General features: G+C 38.9%; 1 protein-coding gene across 11 annotated transcripts in view; it reads left to right on the top strand.

Moving 5' to 3' along the window:
* Positions 1-21855, top strand: part of GABRB2 (gamma-aminobutyric acid type A receptor subunit beta2) — a 309567-nt gene that overhangs the window by 256597 nt on the left and 31115 nt on the right. For all 11 annotated transcript variants that reach the window (XM_073355894.2, XM_073355893.1, XM_073355895.2 and 8 more), the window contains one exon: positions 21155-21292. In XM_073355894.2, coding sequence (XP_073211995.1) covers positions 21155-21292 — 138 coding nt within the window. The remainder of the gene's footprint in view (positions 1-21154; positions 21293-21855) is intronic.

Here is a 21855-nt window from a genome sequence, read left to right as displayed (position 1 = left end):
TACCTGGGCTCGGTTTGGGCTTTAAAATTACTCCCAAGGAGACCTCTAGGCTGGTCTCTGGCAGTGCCCCCGCCTGAGCCGCAATTTCAAAGCACTGTCTACATAGCTAATTTTTAGAGTACTAGCATGAGTCTGTCAACCTGGGCTGGGAGACTCGCTTCCGCAGGTTGTGCATTCATACCCCTGCAGAGCCCCCTCTCTTTCATGTGCTGATCCATTTCCCACAAATAGTCATTCTTCTGATTGAGGAATTTGACAGACAAGTAAAGAGTGGCACTTTCTAGGCAAGGAGGAGTTGAAACTGATAATCGCAGTGTAGTTGGGGATATGGTGTACCATGTAGATGAGCACTGGGTTGTGTGTATATGTTGGGATAGAAGAAAGATTTGCTGCTATAAGAGGTTCTGGGCAGCAGAAGAGAGCAGAGAAGGGGTAGGGTTAGTAACAAGTTTGATTCACTGTATAATCTTCCAAGCAAATATAGCTGGGCAATTTAAAAAAAAAATGGGACAGAATTTGCATCTTAATCAGCCTTTTCATTAGTGAAGCTGTGCAGATGTGTCCTTCTGAAAATATAGTGATTATAAAATGTTAATAGTGGTTTCATTGCTGCATTGTGTATTATACATTATTTTATTATTCATGTGTTGGTGTATGCTTTTTTTTTTAAGAAAGGCATCTATCTGAAAGGCACAAGTGATGTGCAGTCCACATGGGGTTCTCAGCATAAAAATTGCATTTTATTCACACGCTTGTATTTGAGGCTAATTACCTTTTATGTATGTTAAAATATTGTTGTTGATTTTTTAATGCACATTTACATGCAGATATCCTGCTTTTCCAGCCCACAAGGCAACTTTATGTAATATACATTTGCATATTGACATAGTTATCATACAAGAACTGGAAGAAAACAGAATAAAAGTCTCATGACTTAAAAACCTACTGGTGGAATACAGCTCCTTAAAAAACTTGGTATTACCAGGGCTTTATGGCAACTGCCTCAATTACAGGTACCGTCTCTAGCTGGGTATGCCAGGAATTACCTCTCGGGTGAATAGCAATTGTCAGAAATACATTCCAAAGGATTCTCTCAACATGAGGAAGGAGCTGTTGCTTTCTGAATTGTGAAGATGATAGTGCCCGAATGATACCATACAAGGGAAATCTGAGAATAGCAATACAGGACCAACAAGGGTGGGAAAGAGGATATTAAGCAAAGAAAATATTAAATTTAAAAGATGCTCTGAAAACTATTTTAAAAGTTTGTTTCAGTTTTATGGCACCTGAAAACCAAAACTGAACCTGCATAATAATTAACTCTCAAGGTTCAAACAACCATTGCATGCAGCTCTCATTGGCTCCTTGTCTCTCCTCTCTCACAAGCTTTCAAGGGCTCTTTCTGCTCCACCAAAGGAGAGTATTGTGCGAGAGGAGATGCTTGCTTTGAGAGTGAGGAGGCTCCTGACAGCAGTCATGGGGCTGCTGTTCAAGGGAAAGCCAGTCTTGCTTAGCATGTAGATCTGAAGAAGCAACAAGCCAGTCAGTACCCCTCTCTTTCTTCATTTGGTATTGTCCTATCTGCTTCTTATCATGATAATCTTCCTTCCAGCAACCTACACCCCTATTAACGTGCGCGTGCACACACATTCACAACCAGGCCTGCCGACAGCAATTCCGGGCCCCAAGGCAGAACAGTCAATGCACCCCCTAGAAAGGGACAGCTGAGATTTACGACATGACTTTTTATCCTATTGGTAACACATTAGAACCCACTATCCATAAGTTGTGGCATTGCTTGATGTAGTTAACTTCTTTTCAGTACCAGTATTAAACAAATTGTGAGCCAAATATAAGATGTAGAATTTATTTCGAATTATATATTTAAATTAAATAAATACATTATGGAATGAAATTGGAGAGAACCCAGCAGAGGGCAACAAAAATAATTAGGGGGCTGGGGCACATGACTTATGAGGAGAGGCTGTGGGAACTGCGTTTATTTAATCTGCAGAAGAGAACAATGAGGGTGGGATTTGATAGCAATCTTCAGCTACCTGAAGCGGGGTTCCAAAGACACACACATAAACAATCATATAATGTTGTATGTGCCCACATCCTCTTGCCTTTGTCGGTAGCTATCACTCATTGCAGCTTGTCCATCTAGATTGGAAGCTTCTTTGTAGAAGGTTTGGTGTTCTCCTATGCGTTTGTGCAGGACCCAGCACAACGGGGCCCCAGCAAATAGTAATAAGAATAACAACAGCAACAACAGCTTTGAATTTCCTGGCAATGGGGGGGCTCCATTAATTTGGGGAATATCACATTTATGTTCTGGGATCAAGGTGGTTACAGAGCAGGACATTATCTCAGTAATTGAGAGTACATGGCAGAAGGCTGAAATCCTACCTTGAGCAAGAGGCCAGATTACTTGGGGGTGAAGCAGATAGTCTTGAATGAAGGGAATAGAGAATCTGATGGAAAACCTCTCTCACCTCACAGAGCAGAGACTTCTGGTGAGCAACCTCAGCCCTGGCTGGTCAACTGCCAGCAGCCAGGCTCAGACTCAGGGATCTGGGATTGGGTGCAGAGTCCAGCTTCACCTCTGGGACCGGAAATCCAGCAGATGAGGCAGCGGGGACTATAAAGCTGGGGCAAAGAGCAGCACTTTGGCTCTGTCCTGCCTGGCCCTTGCCAGGACCCTGGGAATGAAAGGAATTAGAGGAAAGCCCTAGAGAAGCGACAGGCTTCAGTCCTGAAGCAGTGAATGCATTGCAGACCCTGGGCTCTTGGAACAGAACCGGCCTGGTATTTGGTAGGGTATTCTATGGCTGGCTCTCTGCCTCAGGGACCCCTTGTGATGGGCAGCTTCCTGCCAGGGCTGTTCTCTGTCTCTGGAGGAGGGAGAGCTTTGTGGGTGCAATGTGATTAACACACTAGCACCAAAGTGTGGCAGCCCTCTGAGGTCATAGATAGGCCCCACCCTGCCGGCTTCTATAGCACAAGGCAGTAGTAGTATATTGTCCACAAGCTGCTGCAAACAGATGCCCTTCAGGCAAGGCAGGGAGGACTGGCAGCGTCGATAGACCGTTCTCAGTTCCAGGATATTAGGTGAGGTTTGGTCGTCTGGGTCCAGAGGCACTGGATTGTGACCTGACCTTGGTGATCTAGTCTAATCCTGAAGTATTGTCACCAGCACAGCAGATGGTAGAGATGGATTGATAGGGTACTTTTGCAAGAATATTCCCCCTTGATCTTTAACTGCATTCATAGCCTGTCCAGGCAGTTGGTCTAATACCAGAGCCCTGAAGCTGTATTTTAACTAGCATGACTCGATAGTTCAAAGTCTGCATTTGCAAGTGTTGCTGAATATGCCCTTTTAAGAGATCTTCCCACACTGGTTCTCTATCCCTTGGAATCATGTAGGGAGGGATGGACTATCTTGACCTCTCCTGAGCTGCAGAAATACCTAGAGGACTGGAGACTGAATGGGTCTGGAAATATTTAAGACCCAGTAACAGCAATCAGCAACCTTAGTTGTAGGAGGGAATGGAGGCTGCCAGGCTGCTATGTCTGAAGAAAGCCCACAAGAGAGTGGGAGGACCCGGAGCACCGCCGGTTGAGTAGAAATTTTAAAGGCACCAAGTAATTAAAAAGGTGCCACATCTGCTCGGTGGGGGAGTGGCCCTTGCCCCGCTCCCTGCCTAGCTACACTACTGGGATGACCCCAGATCCAGGGCTTCAGCCAGGGTCTGAGAGCTCTTGAAAACTACTGACGTAATCTCATGGGATGGCTGATGGCTCACTTGTTTGTTTAGATTTAGAAGACCACAAGAGCAGCCTGTTTCACCCTGCAGGTGCTCCTGACAACTGATTTAATAGCACAATCATTATACACATGGAGCCAGCAGCGAAGTATAATAGCTAAAGAAACAGCATAGCACTAATGAAAAAGAGCTATCCGCCTCCTGAGCAGCACCCCCCACCCTTGAAAGCTAACGAGAGGTGCTCACTCTTCCAGCATGGCCAGGGCTTCCACATGCATGCCCAGCTGCCTTCTCCGCCACCGGTATCACCCCCACGCGCACCTTGGAGCCCTGCGGCCCACCCATGTAATTTAAAAGGGCCCGGGGCTCCTGGCCGCTGCTACTGCCCTTTTAAATTGCCCGGGCCCCTGGGCAATTGTCTCCTTTGCCCCCCTTGTTGGCAGACCTGTTCACAACACAAAACATCAGATATGTTTGTATCTCTGTTTTTCTGAGCTGGATCCTTAAAGGAGGAATTGGGGGGTGTAGAAATTTACTTAACTATTTCAGTATCCCAGCAAAGCATCTGGGCCTCTGCCCGCTAAGTGGTATGTTCCCTTCTGCGATAGTCAGAGTTTCCAGCACTAAAGCCTTCAAGCGCTAAAGCCAGGTAGAAAGAGTTTGAGAAATCAGCAGGCACAGTCTAATGATCACTCAAAATTCAGAGCCAAACCAACCTGTGTGAAGACTTCTGTGAAATTTACAGATTTACTGAAGCTCTGAAGAAACACTGGTGATGTCCCAACATGGAGACTTATGTATCTAATCAAAATAGCTGTGTTCTGTTTTACACATTTAACGTGTAAATAGTTCCACGTGGAGTACCAGTAATTCTCCTTGACAACATTATGAAAAGAAGGGAATTATCCAGACAAAAGTCTAGGCTAAGAAAAAGTTTGCAAATATATATCATATGTAACAAAAGAACTTTTATTGTGTTGTTAAAAGAAAATAATTTCTGGAAACTCATAGTTAAGTGTCCAGGAAACAACCCTAACTCTAACCCATGTGCAATTGTGGCTTTTTTCTTAATGAGTTGATTATACCTATTTAAAGCCTTAACTCCTTAACTTAATGATTTTGGCAAGGCATTTTTTTCTTTGCCCAGAAGTAGTGTAGAACAGCATCCCTTTTCCCCCATAATCAAACATATCCTTTAAAATAGTTAGTCTTTTTAGAAATTGTAATGCCCGGAATACTGAGGGTAAGGATGAGGTAATTTGTCATGACATTGCTTCACAAATAGTTTGCAATTGAACAGATCTTAATGAATAATATTTTCCTAAATTGAACAAACAGCATGAACACCAATCAGGAGGGCTTCCTTCTACAGATATGTGTTTCTTTGTGCGGCTTTAGATTTTTAATACAGCTATGGAATAATTAAGCAAAGTGGAGTATTAATGCAGTTTTGCCTCTAATATATTAAGGTCGCCAGATGTTGTTCATTTTTTTCTTTCATTTTTTAATGTACAGCACCATTAGAACTCTAGGCTATTGATGGGATCATTGAGAACCTAGACATCGAAACCAGTGCTTTTATGTACAAACAACATTTGAGTTGACGATCATGTTATCCTTCTTCCCTCATATGACTCTTTAATAGCCCTTTTAATGGTCACCTTGGAAACTCACAATAGCAATTTTGGAACACCAGCAACATTTTAAGTAAGATAAGGGGAGTCGCATCCAACACACATTGATTCAAATTGATGTGTTTTGTAAATTCCAGTAATTGTTTGTGTGTGAAAAAAGTTGTTTTATAAATTAACTCCTCTTTATTTCCAGAGCGCATATTTGTTTGCACATCAATTTTCTGTGGAATAAATTTCAATTAGATAGAGCCAAATTCTGGCCCTATTCACTATCAGGGATAAATTTTCAGAAAGGATGAGGCCTGGCCTAAATGCAGTTTGCACTGACAAAATGTATCCTCAGTGCAAAGCTAAGTAATTGTACTCCTAAGTACCCAAATAACTCTCACATTCAGATAGTTGGAGGCACATACACTCAAACATGTGTCCAATTCAATTGTGGATGAAATTTTTGTGGGGGAGATTTGCTCCTTCAGAGGGGTTCTGAAAATGTGGCCCATAGGGACGATAGTCATGAGGCACAAAATCTTCAAAAATAGCTTAACATGGGCTTCTAAATTCAGACTTAGTGGCCTTATACCAAGATGTCTCAGATACATCCCAATACACTTTGTTCAGTACAGTACCTGGTTCATAGCTGAGCAGTGGTGTGGACTGTGACATTCATGTATGATTGTTTGAGTTATATTTCTGGTTGCATTATGTTTTTAATAATGTTGGTCACAGAGATACTCAATTTTCCATGCAGGGTACTGATGGGTGGTAATTGTCAAAAGATTCAGAAACTTGGTTTGGATAAGCACCTGAATGTGCTGCAGCCTACTCAACTCCATCTCTAATGTGATAGAGGAGAGTCAGGATTCAATTGTATTGAATAGGAAGAGTATTGTTTACTGAGGACTCTGGACATAGACAGATCCTATAAATGTCTGGCTCTCCAAATCTAAGACTAAATAAATAGCCTGTGGTGTCTAAAGTCATCACAAGGTCTCTCCAAGTCCCAACTTGGACTTTGACTACATAGCAATGAAAAAGCCCTGCAACTCAAGTCCCGTGAGCCCAAATCGACTGGCACAGGCCAGCTGTGGGTTTTTCTTTGCTGTGTGGACATACCCTGAAAGGACAGACCACTGCAGAGTGGCATTACAATGGAAAAGGGGAATGCCCGAGATGGGAGGAAGTCAGCCTGCCACACCCCACCCAACCGCTAGACAGGACTGGCAGTGAGTGTTTCCCTTCACTGAACATCAGAGTTGAACTTGCTACCTCAGGTACCTATGGATTTTCACCACTTAGATCCATGTACATCTCAGGACTCAGCTGTGGCCTCCTCACTATTGATGGTGATGACTTACTAGTCTTCATGAATGCATCCAGTTATAATGGACTAGTGAATCTGAAGATGCAGAAAATCAGGCTACAGATCCTGAAATGAAATAGAGAGTTGATTTTATACTGTACATGTTAGGTTATGTAATCCCTTAAGAAGCAAGTGAACAGAATGCAATGCAAATCCAGTGGAAATGTTAGTCAAATGAAACACATGTCCACCAGTTTAAAGGAGGATTTAATATAATGACCCAGTTAATCCTTAAGAAATAAATGATTCATTCACAGAGTTGTGTTCAGATGAAAATTTTGAATCCGATGTATCATATCATCTGTCACACACTTGGCACTCTGTGTGAATGTATCTGGTACACTCTGTATATTGAAGATTCAGGGTCTGGCGAGGAGGAGCAGAGTTTGGAGTGAAAAGGGCAATGTCTCGGCATTCTGAATCAGTCATAAGCATTTAAGCTTATTTCTAGCTCAGTTGTATTTTAAAATTATTTTCAGTTGTAGTATTTTTCAAGGAGAGAATGCTACTGCAAGGCCTGATACAGAGCACTTACTGCTGTGGACATAACCTGGAAATAAGGACAGAGCTAGGATTCTTAAACCAGTTGCGGTGCCTCAAAATATTCAATTAAGGGCATTCTTTACTTAAAGTGGTTTTCAAATGTATGATGATCATTTTGCACCATCTGGGTTTATGCTTCTGGTCTCTCCAAACAGTAGTCTTCATTTCTATGAGACAAGGTGAGTGAGGTAATAACTTTTATTGGACTAACTTCTGTTGGTCGGAGTACATGCTTTCAAACTACACAGAGCTGCTCTTCTCTATGTATCTCAAAAGCATATCTGTCACCAACAGAAGTTGGTCCAATAAAAGATACTACTTCACCCATCTTGTGTGTCTAATATCCTGGGACTGACATGGCTACAGTACTTCATTTCTAGGGAAAGTGCTGATACTGTGAGATATTGATAATTTGGAAGGTTAGAAGTAGAAAGAATCCAGTTTATACTTGAGTCCTGAAGAATAATAATAAGTGGTTCATGAACATGAAAATTCAATTTTGGGAGATGATTTTATAACCTAGAAGGTATAAAAATAATGGAAATTATAATAAAGTTTACTTTAGCCCTAAATCTATTCTACCCTGTTTGGTGAATGATATTGATGTTCTTGATGAATTGGTTGATTGTCCAGATGCTGATAATCCAAAGATCTGCTTGGTATCTGTCAAATGCCAAATGGCACACTTCCATATCCAGCTAGTAGGTGACTCATTTTCTCTGTTGTTTTCTGCCTTTTAGACTGGCATCTCCACTCTGAAATTTGTATTTAGATTGCAGCCATGGTGTTGATGACCTTCCTATCAGGAAGGTCTAACAGTGACCCCCTACATGGATTAATAGTTTCATTTAGTGCATTTCACAGTTTATTTAAGGTGAAAGGTGGGGTTTGTTTGGTTTTTTTCTCTCCTGAACCTTAAGTCTGCTGGGATGAGCAAAACAGACATTGTTTTTCTTTGTTTTCATGGCAAGCCTTTAGGTGTTGAAGAGAATATTTATTCCTTCCATCCCCCCCCCCCCCCTTTTTTTTTTTTACCTGAGTGTGGAAGACAGTTATGAATGATGCTGTGACATTTTCCGTGCTTTGGAACTTTATCAACCTTCTGTGTAGTAGTGAAGCATATTTGTATTTTCATATTGGGCACTGCTATGAAAAGATCAAATTGGCTATTTTGTGAGTGTATGTTTAGATATTGTTTAGAAACTGCTAGTATTTGAATGAACTTTGCTGAAAATCTCAATTTCTAAAACACATATACAATCAATCAGTGATAAATAGGTACAAAATAGATCACGTATACATAAGAATTAATAAGATTGCTGTTACTATATTAAATCTTCACTGATTACTTACAACTGATAGAGATTCAAATTTAAATAGCAAATTGTTATTACCATCTAAATATCATTCTTCGTAATAGAGATACGTAACAACTCCATGCTTTGATACTGCAATTCACCTTTATGCCTTTGAAAATCTCCTCTTAAAAGTAGTAAACATGTACTTCTCAGCACACCTGCTTAGATGCTCAAACTGTGATTTATGAGGACACTCCAGTATCTTGGACTCATAATTATTTAGCATCCTTGTAGTCCACCTAGTACACTTTTAAATTATAATATTACTGAAATTGAATGTGTTGCTGTGAAAGAGCATTTAATCAAAATACGGCAACAACATTCTTTTCTTATTCAAGTGTTCCTCAGATACAAAGAAATTTAACGTTTTAGAACTCTGGTCAGTCCTGATGTGTGTGGTACAACCAATTGTGTGTTTGTGAATGATTTTGTAGTTGTTGGAGGATTAATACAGAATTAAATGTAGTCTGACACTTGGCTGTAGATTAGTAATATAAACTGATTTATTTTGTGAATTTTCCAAACTGAAAACTGTTTAATATGATATTTTCTGTGTACATTTCACTGTTCATTGCAGTAGAAAAAAATAATGTGTATGGGGAAAACTAAAGTCTCTTTCAAGGAAGAAAGAGTACAATGCCTTAAGGAAAAGAATGAAAATTCTATTCTTTATGTCGGAGAAGTTGGTGCCATTTTGTTCTGCTAAAATTATGCCATTCTTGACATTCACAAAAGGAACGAGTCCAAAGATGTCCCAGATGCAGTTAATAAAAAACTGACAGTCTGCAGTTAACACTACCCTCCATGGAGGGGAAGACTGAGTACCCTGTCAGCAGAAGAAAACCATATGGAAGGTGTATGCAGACAAAAAGTGAACATGGGTTAGAAAGACCAGATGCAGTGAGAATATACATCAGGGATCTGAGGCTACAAAGTGACTTAAAGGCTATTTGTACATCTCTCTGTGTGTGTGCGCGCCTGTGCACATACATCAGTGTTCCCATATACTTAAGTACATTTGTACTTTAAAAAAAAAAAAAAAAAAGGCCCTTGCAGTCAGAACTCAGGGCCTGAAGTACATTTGCACTTAAGTCATTTAAAATGCTCTACATATTTCCACTTAAGTATTTTAAATATTCTGTACTTAGTTCTTGCATTTAAATACATTTCAAGGGTATTTAAAGCACAGGTAACTTTTTTTTATCTGCAAGCACTTTCAGAATTGTTTTTGAAACAATCACATCCCTCTCAGCTGTCCTGGATTCTGGTTGGTCCCCAGAACCCACTGTCTCAGCTTGGAAGCTCCAGGCCCTGAGTTCTAGCTGCCAAGGCTTTTTTTTGTTGGCCCTGCTGTTGTACCACCCAAAGAGGGTGGCGACCCCACCTCCCTTCACTTCTGATGGGTCACTGTAACTGGCAGCTGGGAGGCTCAGTTGAGTTTCACTGTAGTCAGAAAATTGTACAACCTCCTTTCTGTTTAAATTCTTAGAGCCTGAAAGCCAGGGGAAGAGTTTTTGAAGTTAAATGCAAAAAGAACGTTAATACTATATGCAGAAAGACCAACTATTGGGGCGGGGGGGGGGGAGGAACTTTCTTGGGTCAGTAGTAGTGGTCCATGTGCACTGTTTTTTCCATCGCCAGATGAATTAGACTATAGGCAAAATCCTATTGCCCTTATTTATATAAGTTGTCCTATTGACTTCAACATGAGAAAGGTGACTTGGATTTGCCTCTGCTTTAAAGAACTCTATAAGGTCAAAGTAAGATCTTCAATTAATTCATTAAGGATGGCATTTAAAGCAGCCTAGAGGAGTGAGGACTCCAAATGCCACTGAAATTCAGTGAGAGTTAGATGTCTAACTGCCTTTGTTTTCTAGAAAATCCCAGTCTAATGTTTTGGTTACCTGGGCCATACATTTAGATTGGCTTCATATGAAGGTACAGGTAATTGAATGAAGTAGAGATAATTGTCCTTCTCTCCACAGCTCTGGGGAGGCCTTAGCAGGAGTACAGTACTGTGTGCAGTTCTGCATGTCACACTTCAGGAAAGATGTGGAGAAATTAGAGACAGTCCAGAGGAGAACAACAAAAATGATAAAAAGGTTTAGAGAGCCTGAACTATAAGGAAAGTTAAAAATTACTAGGCTTGTTTAGTCTTGAGAAAAAGCTAAGGGGGGGACTTGACGACTGTCTCCATATTTATTAAAGGTTATTATAAAGAGAACACTGATCAATTGTTCTCCATGTCCACTGAAGGTAAGAAAAGAAAGTAATGGACTTAATCTGCAGCAAGGGAGATTTAGGTGAGATATCAAGATATTCCTAACTAAAAGAGTAGTAAAACCATGTAATAACCTTCCAGGGGAGGTTGTGAAATCTCCACACAAAAATCAACCTGACAGCAGATACCCAACACAGACAATTACAGCCTGAACAGTTAATATTTGTCAAAGTTAAAAGCAACTGAAAATGGGTCAGGCATCCTTAATAGGCAGTGCTATAATTATAACTATTACTATTATATAGCATTTTTCATCAACCAATCTCAAAATGCTTCACAATCTAATTCATTTTTCATCACAACACTCCTGTGAGGTAGGGAAGTGCTGTAATCCCCATTTTCACACACACACAGGCTACAAAGTCCATCTGTTTGACAAGGCATTAAAAGAGGGCAGGAGCTGTTGAGGCTGGGATTTCTGGGTAATGGGAAAGTGAAGTGAGCAGGTTTAACCTGTATTGGTCACGTGAATAGTAGTCAAATGATAGATGGCAACAATGGAGAAACAAGTGCTGCTGCTTTGGCCAACTTCTACATCTTTGTCCTCTATGTCCTTGTGTTTTTATATGTATGTAAATTGCAGGCAGAAGTTTGAAAGGGGGTCCTGTGATGTCAACTTTGTGTAAGACCAAAATCTAAATAAATAAAAAGTACATATAGTATGGCAATGGGTGTATTGCTCCCTCCTAAGTGATACATACATACATTGCTCTCTCCTGTGTGATTTAGATGACAGTCACACATCATGAATAAAAAGAAGTTAAACTAAACAGTCCATGACTAAACCCATAGATATGTATCGGGTTCTCCATCTGTAAAATAGTGATGATAATCTTTAAATACCATTGTAGGTTATTAAAAGCTACTGCACCAGTAAAGAAATCACCTGAAGCAGGTAGTATACACAGGTGTTCTATAAATAAAAATGGAGAATGTTACCTTTACAGTATATGTACTCAGCCATACACTGTACTAGAAATGTAAATGTTTATCTTCCAAGCCCTTGTTCTGTATACAATTTATTCCATGGTAAAGGATCTACAAATGTCAAGATCCTGAATTAGACTTCTTATAGAGCAAATCATTTATTTGAATAGGTTCATATGCATTAAACCCAAGAGTTTCTGACAAACTTGTATATTATTAGTGAAAGCATTCAACCTAGTATTTAATCTCAGTTCTCTCCATTTTATTGTTTTAGGGAGGCTATTATTTCATGATTAAATTTTTAGCTTGCCAAAGAAAATCTAGTTGACAGAGGCAGGGTATGAGACCTAAAATAGCTTTGTAGTCTTTCCTTTCTAGTGGGTCAGTAGATTTTTCTTAATTTTAAAATATAATTTCTATGTATACAATACCACACCTGTCTGTCCTCGGTTACGAACATGCTTTTTTTCTGTAATAAAAATTCACCAGCATATTTATATTGGGTGCCTTCTTATGCTACTCTTTGCAATAATGAAGAAAAAAGTGGCTGTGGTGGATAGTGTTTCACTCAAAAGCCATATGCAGCCTAATTCTGATGTGCCTCATGTCACTCTTGAAAGAAGAAGAGCTGGGGGACAAGAGGCGCCATGTATCATCAGTTCTGTCTATGTCTTCAGGCTTCAGGCCTGTAGCGGGAAGGAGGTTGTCATGTTCTGCCCCTTCTGTGCCACCACACTTGCTGACACCTATAATTGTTGAAAGAGTATGCCAATTTGAGGGGCAATTTCTTCCATTTTATAGCTGGCAGTTGGGTCAAGACCAAGCAGGAGGTAGCTGAAAAGGGCTCACTGTAGGCTTCTGCTGCCTTGCAGTTAATATGGCTCCACAAATACGGGACCAGCAAAATACCTCATATCTGACCATGACTGCTCCTGAAGCTGAGACACAACCAGAGTTAGAACCCTCACCTGGGTTTGTCTACTAGATTCTAACAGTTTCTCACTTTTTTTTGTGGTTTGTTTATGTTTATTATACTTAGATTATAAACTCTTTGAGACAGGGATTTGCTCTTCATTACTTATATATTGGACATAATGGGGACCTGATCCCTTATCTCCAGTGCTACCACAATATAAATACTGAAATATGAGCCACTGCCTGACATTTTTTATATTATACACACACCTTATCTGGATGTGTGTGCAATACAATGTGTGTTTGCGTATATCTTTAAAATAGCCCCCGTTTGTATTGACTGTTGCCCTGTGTAAACAAATACTTCCACACAATAAACCTTGTACTAGATTTTATAGACTTCTCACACAGGTTTATTTTTATGTATTGTATATATTAACCACATCTTGAGTTTAAAATGCAAAACCATTCAGTCTTAAGCAATAATGTTTCAACTTGCAAAAAGTTAATGGCTCTTTTTCTATAGTTTTTGTGTGTGTTTTCTTCTTCTTTCAAAATACTCCATAGTCCATTGTCCCTTTCCTGTGAGGTATTAAGAAAGCATAAACTGCTCTTTGAGTTACTGGGAGTTAAGAAGGCTTAGCTCCTCTCAGAATCAGACCCCATATTTGCAGGAACAATGTATTGATTTGGTTGACTGCTGATGTGTGACAAATGACAGGAACGAGAAATAAAACTTTCTAAATGTGAAGTGAATCGTGATTCTGATGGATATATAAATGATATGGGGGAGGGGAAGCAATCAGTCATTCCTGGTAACATACTTAGGTAGAGTGTAATATACAGTAGAACAATAACTCTCTTACAATCATATTACATTTTAAATCAAATTGTGCCTTCTGCTAGGAATCTTCTTGTACAAAATGAATGATGAAGTATTAGTCTTGGTGTGCTTGACCTACTTGGTGTGCAGGATCCATAAGTGTTCTGATACTTTAGAAATATTGATCTATTACTCATTCTTTTTATGTTTTCTTTATCATTGTTATAAGCTGATTTTTTTTCCAGGCTGCTATTACTCTTTAAAATTGCCTGGGCATTAAATCATTTAACTAGCAAGTAGGGATGTCTTGAAGCCTAAATACCTACTGACGTATATTATGTTCACAGGTAAGTGGACCTATAACTATTACTGGCAAAACATCCACCCAGGAAATGAATGCATCCATTCATTTTACTGGCTGATGTTTTGTAGGTAGTAGGTTTGTCTCAGATTACCTGTAGGTATTTTAGCAGTACACAATGGCATTCATTTGCAGTTTCCCCCCCATAATATTCCTCTCTCCTCCTCCGTGCAATGAAATCAATGGGGCTATTCATTCTACATAGACCAGGAGGAGAAATGTTTTAATGGGGTTCTGAATACTTGTAGAATTTTAGGAAATGTCTGTCTTCTGTTACTGATGAATGAAAAAGCTGTTAATATCCAACATCAAAGCCCCATTTTAACTTCTCTGTACCATAGATGTTCTCTAGTGCCTTAAATAGCAGGGCGTTGTGCACAGCTTTACCACAGCAAAACTGAATGTTTTGGAATCTTTTGCTTAGATTCCTGTGGCAAGATTTTCAAAAGGGCTCAACTCCCCTCACGGTGCCTAAATGAAGAAGCCAGATTTCCAGAAGTGCTCAGCACCTGGCAACTCCCATTGAGAACACAGGAGCTGTTTAACTGACACTCTCTTTCTTGAAGAAACTAAAGGAAAAGTTGGAATGCTTCAGAAAGTGTTGGCAGAGAAATCAACAGCCATTTGTTGGGTGAACCCAAGTTTGAGTGGGAGACGTGTAGTTAAATATCCATGAGGAAAGATTCAGAAAAGGACTTGTAATTTGTGTTTCATAAAAGTTTGGCTTAGGTTTTTTAAAACACTTTCTTCAATCTATTTTCCCAAATGGAAAAAAAATAATTATCCTGATGTTTTAATGTATACACAGCATGCAGTTTATAGACACTAATAAACTTGTTTTGCCAATTTATTTTTTTTCTTTTCCTATTCTGTTTATAGTTCTAAAGTACAGTAATTAACCCTGACATCAAAACATGCTGTTGATTCATCCTAGAGGGCTCAAGGAGATCTCCTAGAATTCAGAGCTTAATGTTGAAATTAAATAAATGTTAATTTGGAATATGGTGTGAGCAGATGTTTTCCTATAAATAAAAGTAAACTACACAGTAAATCACGTAGAATGCTTTTGCATAACCTCTCAAAGGACACTGTTTTTACTTGTTTTTTCATAGCATACAACTGTCTTTCTTTACTGATCTGTGCTGGTATGTTTGCTGCTGCATTTTTATTTTTTTACCTTCAAAAACAGAAATGTAGATTCTAAAGATCTAACAGAGATGGTGGTAGACCAGAAAACATTATCTCTTATTAAAATGTTCACATCTTTCCTCGAAGATAAACCATAAATAGGGAAGAAAAAGGGCATCATGATGACCTGATCTATTGCAGAATTTCCAGGCATCTTTGGTAAAAACCCTTTTAGGCATTGAAGTATGATCAGAGACCTGAGTACATAGAATAAGGGATTTTTGTTCAGGATAAATGTGTAGAGAATTGTTTCCATTCAAACATGGAAGAAGAAAACATAGTAGTCTGTCCCCTAAATCTATCTTTAACAAAGTCCATCCATGCACCCCTTACCCTATCCTCCTCCTTTTTTTGAGAGAGAGAGAAGGAATGAAGCACATTTCCTCATAGTACTTGAAATCAAGGATTCTGCACAGACTAGAAACACCTTGTTAGTAACCAGTGTCCCATTTTTTGTCATCAGTTTCCCTCTTTGGTAGGCAGCTCTTCATTTGCTCTTCATTTTGGAGCAGCTGCTGCATAGCATGAAAAGAAAGTCTTCTTTCCAGATGGCAGTGGGGGAAATGACAACAGATTTGGTTCTAAGTGGAGTCAACCTTAGGAACTGTGGGGGGGGGGAAATCTTTCATACAAACTTACGTGGAGTACATTGAGTACAGTAACATGCAGATGATGCTGGAGGACTAACCCTTACAATGTGTGATACACATTTACCATGAGTAACATTGTGGAGTGATGAATATAAAGGGAGTGGAAAACCATGTAAGCGGTTATCAGTTGCATTTTCCACATAAATTAGTCCACTAATTCAGAAATTACAGTGGTATCGATTACAGAGACAGATGTGGCAAAGGGGAAAGTGGATGCCTTACCTATGTGTTCCTTAAACCTGTCCAGCAGTTAATAGAGCCCATAAGTTTCAGGCCATCTCTGTTGGAAAGAAACATTTAAAGTATTGCACATTCTTCCATATCTACCTTTAGATATTTCCAGGCTGCGGAGAAAATAGAATAAGGTTAATTGAAGAAATGAGGGATTGAGAAGGGGTTCTTGTATAATTAGGCAGTTTTCAGGAAAGCATAATTAAGCTGTGAAATGCTTTATTTTCCCTACAGAACAAAATAATTCCCATCTCTGGAGTAAGTATGTAATTTGGCTTTTTTAATCATCTAGTCAGTATAGTAGAACAATTTCAACCCAATCTGAACTACGGAAGTTGTACAGAAGCTTTGCTATCCATAGGAAAATATTTGTGTGTACTATATACATTGCACTGTTGATTAATGCTCTGAAACCTTAAAGTCCACTGTGTAGCTTTCCATGAAGATAATTTTCTATAGTATACTAATGGTTCTAGTTTCCAAAGATGCAAACAACTTGCAGCAGGAGGGTCTTGAAGATCAAAAAGCATGTTGATCATTGGTTATTGTGGCAACTATAGCACTTCAGGAGCATCAGTATAACTCATTCTGCAATCACGCTTGATGCTTCCTGGACTACACCTGATCAGGCTTTTGTCGACAGATTGCAGTGACCTTGGCTCTTTCCCAGACTTGCATTATTTTAGACTATATAGACATCTACTGTATTTATAAATATCAAACACCATGACCTTCCAGATCCACTGTGGGTGCTTGCCAGTGCTGAACTTTGCCAACTTTAATCCTATTGATGGCACTGCCTAGTTCACAGGTAGAGAAAGGAAAGATTCATTTGGTGTAAACGTTGTCCACCCAAACTACACTTGGCTCCTCTGGCAAACCTACAGGTGACAAGGGGAAAAGGTCTGTAAGTGAAACAAAGGCGAAAAAGCATGTTCTATAATAAGTGATCAATTTTGGGGTCTTCTCTACTTGAACTCAAGCCCATGTCACTTATGGAGGTTCTGGATATGTTAGGGAGAATGTCCTGCTGCAGCTTGAGCTATGGATCCTTACTCTTCCAAGTGGAGAAGTATCGGGTCCTTTACCAATGGCGTTTGCTAACCAAAACTAGTCAAATTCCTAAGGAAAAATAAAATTTCACAAAAATGTGCACAGTCCATTTCATTTTCTGACCAGGTTTTTTGTCAATACCAATTGCTAACAATCTATTCAATCATTGACTGATATGTAAAGTTTTTAATTGTGGCTAAGATTAAGGAAATGTTGTAGCAAGACATCTGTAAATATCCTGATTTCTCTTAATTCCTTAGCATTTGTTAACTGGTGTTCCCACCTGGGAACAGCACAGACAGAAGGCAACTGTGGGATTCCTGCACCCTGGAGAAGACATCTGAATGAAGCTACACAGATCCCAAGATGAAGGGCTGTGGGCTGAAGGAAGGGTGTGGCCTGAGGGCCTCAAAGTCTGTTTTGTTTTTTTGGAGGGCCTTGGGGGGTTAAGACAAAAGACCCCACACAGGGAGAATCTTGTTCAAGCGCTCTAGCCCATTACAGAGCGAGCCATTACAAAGAACTGAGAGATTGTTGAGGGCAGGGTGCGTGCAGGGCTGCCTTAGGTCACAATGGGACACCCTGGAATGGCGCTCTTCCACAATAAATAGAAAGCTTATTTGTCTGTTTTCACAGATGACTTTAACTAACAAACTGTTGTGCATGGAGTTTTCAAAAGGGAATAAAACAAAAGCAATTACACGAGAATGAGTCAGACCAGTTACATGAATACTATGAATAAAAGATGATAAATTAGTTGAAAACACGTTGGGTCACCTCTGCCCTAACCTAACAAATCATGAAACCCCCCACACTGAGTAAAGCAAGATTTTTGTAGCATGCACAGTTTTGGTCCCATGTATTGGGGCTCAGTCCTTCATGATGATTAGTTGATAGTGCTTGGCACCTCATAGGATGGAGCCCAAAGTGAGAGAAAATATCCCACTTACACCAGGAGAAATTTTTCATGCATTCTGATTTACTTTTCACTTCTGTTCTATTTTCTTTGTCTGCTTCCTCAAAGAGTGTTAGACTTCCAATTAGTACCATAAAATATAGAAGGAAAACGGTCATTTTCAGAGAAAGCTGAAACTGACAAAAACACAGTGCAATAGAAAAACACACACTATGAGATTGCTTTAAAACTAATTCTGTATATTGGGTAGGCTTTTGAACCCAGCCATTCTAATGTTCTGAAGGATTCCTGCGTTTGCATCTTCATAAATTGATGAAGCACTGTACATTTGCTCACCTTTTCACTGGTACTATTCTACACTTGGCTGATCAGAAATTAATAGATTTGGAGACTGTTTAATACGTTTTCAGGTAGTCATGAAGTGTGCAGTGTTTTGCCAGTGTGCTATAAATGTCCATTATCCTTGAAATCAGGTACGTTCAAGCAATGTAAAAGGTTTTATTTTAAATGTATTGTAAGATTTTTACAATCATGCTCAACTGCCCATCAAGCGTTCTTATGCAGTTACCCTGGAAGACTACAGATAAAATTTCTGTCCCTATCACAATTGTCCTTTACAGTTAACAATCATTTATTTTCCTGCATTTTTAATACATTACAAGTCATTGTGTCTAGTTTATTTACTTGCTTTTGCACCTCCTTCATTAATGTTAGTAGTTTATACTAGGGCTGTCGATTAATCACAGTTAACTCACGTGATTAACTCAAAAAACATTAACTGTGATTAAAAAAATTAATCATGATTAATCGCACTGTTAAACAATAGAACCCAACTGAAATTTGTTAAATATTTTTGAGTGTTTTTCTACATTTTCAAATATATTTATTTCTATTACAATGCAGAATACAAAGTGTACAGTGCTCACTTTATATTATTATTTTGATTACAAATATCTGCACTGTAAAAATGATAAACAAAAGAAAAGGTATTTTTCAATTCACCTCAAACAAGTACTGTAGTGCAATCTCTTTATCCTGAAAGTGTAACTTACAAATGTAGACTCTTTTTGTTACATAACTGTACTCAAAAAGAAAACAATGTAAAATTTTAGAGCCTACAAGTCCACTCAGTCCACTTCTTGTTCAGCCAATTGCTAAGACAAACAAGTTTATTTACATTTGTGGGAGATATTGCTGACTGCTTCTTATTTACAAAGTCACCTGAAAGTGAGAACAGGCATTTGAATGGCACTTTTGTAACCGGATTTGCAAGGTATTTACGTGCCAGATATGCTAAACATTCATATACCCCTTCATGCTTCGGCCACCATTCCAGAGGACATGTTGATGATGCTCATTTAAAAAAAAATGTTAATTAAATTTGTGACTGAACTTCTTGGGGGGAGAATTGAATGTCTCCCGTTCTGTTTTACCTGCATTCTGCCATATATTTCATGTTATTGCAGTCTCGGATGATGACCCAGCACATGTTTGTCTTAAGAACGCTTTCACGGCAGATTTGACAAAGCACAAAGAAAGTACCAATGTGAGATTTTTAAGGATAGATACAGCACTTGACCCAAGGTTTAAGAATCTGAAGTGCCTTCCAAAATCCGAGAGCGATGAAGTGTGGAGAATGCTTTCAGCTATCTTAAAAGAGCAATACTCCGATGTGGAAACTGCAGAACCTGAACCACCAAAAAAGGAAAATCAACCTTCTGCTAGTGGCATCTGAGTCAGATGATGAAAACAAACATGTGTTGGTTCACTTTGCTTTGGCTCATTATCGAGCAGAACCCGTCATCAGCATAGATGCATGGCTTCTGGAATGGTGGTTGAAGATGAAGGGACATAGGACTCTTTAGTGCATCTCGCACATAAATAACTTGTTATGCCAGCTAGAACAGTGCCATGCAAATGTCTGTTCTCACTTTCAGGTTACATTGGTTACAATTTGCAGGAGGTAATGCTGCCCATTCCTTGTTTGTCTGAGCGATTGGCTGAAGTAGAACTGAGTGGACTTGTAGGTTTTGAAGTTTTACATTGTTTTGTTTTTGAATTCAGTTATATTTTGTACATAATTCTATATTTGTAAGTTCAACTTTCATTATAAAGAGATTGCACTACAGTACTTGTATTAGGTGAATTGAAATATATTTTGTTTTTTACAGTGCAAATATTTGTCATCAAAAATAACTATAAAGTGAGCATTGAATGCTTTGTATTCTGTGTTGTAATTGAAATGAATATATTTGAAAATGTAGAAAACATCCAAAAATATTTAAATTAACGGTATTCTACTATCGTTTAACAGTGTGATTAATTGCAATTATTTTTTTAATCACTTGACAGCCCTAGTTTATATACTCTTGCTGTCAGTGTGTGTTATGTACCCCCGTCTCTGCCAGGTCCACAGAGAACATGAGTCTGTTACACCAAGAAGCTACAGAGCTTGCCTCTTTCTTTAGCTCATGCTGTAGAGACTCATTCTTTCAGTTCTGGGGATTCCTAGTCAATCCTTGTGTTGGCCAAGATGGCAGATGTCACATTTGCACAGCTCTAGGGACAATTTATGTGCTGCTGTACAGCCAAAATAGGTAGGGCTCACACATTTATTTATGATGTCTACAATAATGGTGTCTATTTTTGTTTGACTTCTTAATTTCTGGGCAATAAAAGGGTGAATGTATTTTTAATTAAAAAAAAATAAAATAGGTTTTGAATATAGCATCTGAAGTTCCATATTCAACAATAGACTGATTATATTGTACATTAAATGCTATTTTCTGATAGTTGAGATTAAATAAATCTGTAAACCACTGTATACTGGACTCCACCTGTACTGCGTACTTGTATAATCTAATTTCCTTTTATCAGTTTATTTTATTAAGGTAATCTGACTGAATCAATAAAAAGATATATATATATACACACACACACACACTTAAAATTGCCATTTGACATAATCATATTTATAACTAGATTGTACATTGTTTGTGACTATGTATACACATCTGTTACATTATTTATATTTTTAATTTAGGAAATGCAATTAAAATTACTCCAAGTTCCTGAATGAATGTACTGAACTGTTCATTACAACTTTGCTTGATATCAGAGCCATAACCCTTTGCTCCTGTTTTATAGATGGCTATACAACAGATGACATTGAATTTTACTGGCGTGGGGGTGATAATGCAGTCACAGGAGTGACAAAGATTGAACTGCCACAATTTTCCATTGTAGACTTCAGGCTTGTCACCAAGAATGTTGTTTTCTCTACAGGTTTGTAGAAGGGGAGTTTAAGGGGAACTGTATTTGCTCACTGAAAATAATTTTAGAAATAGATTTGTTGCAAGGGTGCAGTCCTTGATCTGAATGAAAATTTGCCAGAAGTAGCTTAGAGAAACAATTTTGAATATGCAAATGAGATATTCTAATGAATTTTCACAGTCTAGTACATACATCACTGATGAATTGACACAGAGAATTCCTGTGTGTTTGGCCCTCCTGACCTTTCATTCTAATTAGGATACATTAATCTCTAGTATTACGGCTCGCTCCAGTAAACTATATTGTCTGGCTTCTACAGTAAGTTAGCCCATGAAAGCTGAAGAAATTGGTTGTGCACCTCAGCTTGCTAAATTCTTCAAGACATAACCTACCCACAAGAAAACCCATCTCTCTTCTCTGTATTTTGGTTGATGGAGCCAAGCTACGAGGTCTTATGCAAATTAGTTCATCTTCTGCTGCACGAGCTTCTAATCCTGTTGGACAGGGTTTTGTAATTCTTCCTTGGTCGACAGTAAAACGATTTTCAGCAGGGCCGGGAAGGCGCTATGTAGCCC

The sequence above is a fragment of the Lepidochelys kempii genome, chromosome 8 (genome assembly GCF_965140285.1).
Source record: "Lepidochelys kempii isolate rLepKem1 chromosome 8, rLepKem1.hap1, whole genome shotgun sequence".
Lineage (NCBI taxonomy): Eukaryota > Metazoa > Chordata > Testudines > Cheloniidae > Lepidochelys > Lepidochelys kempii.
This window is presented reverse-complemented; position numbering and strand designations above follow the sequence as displayed.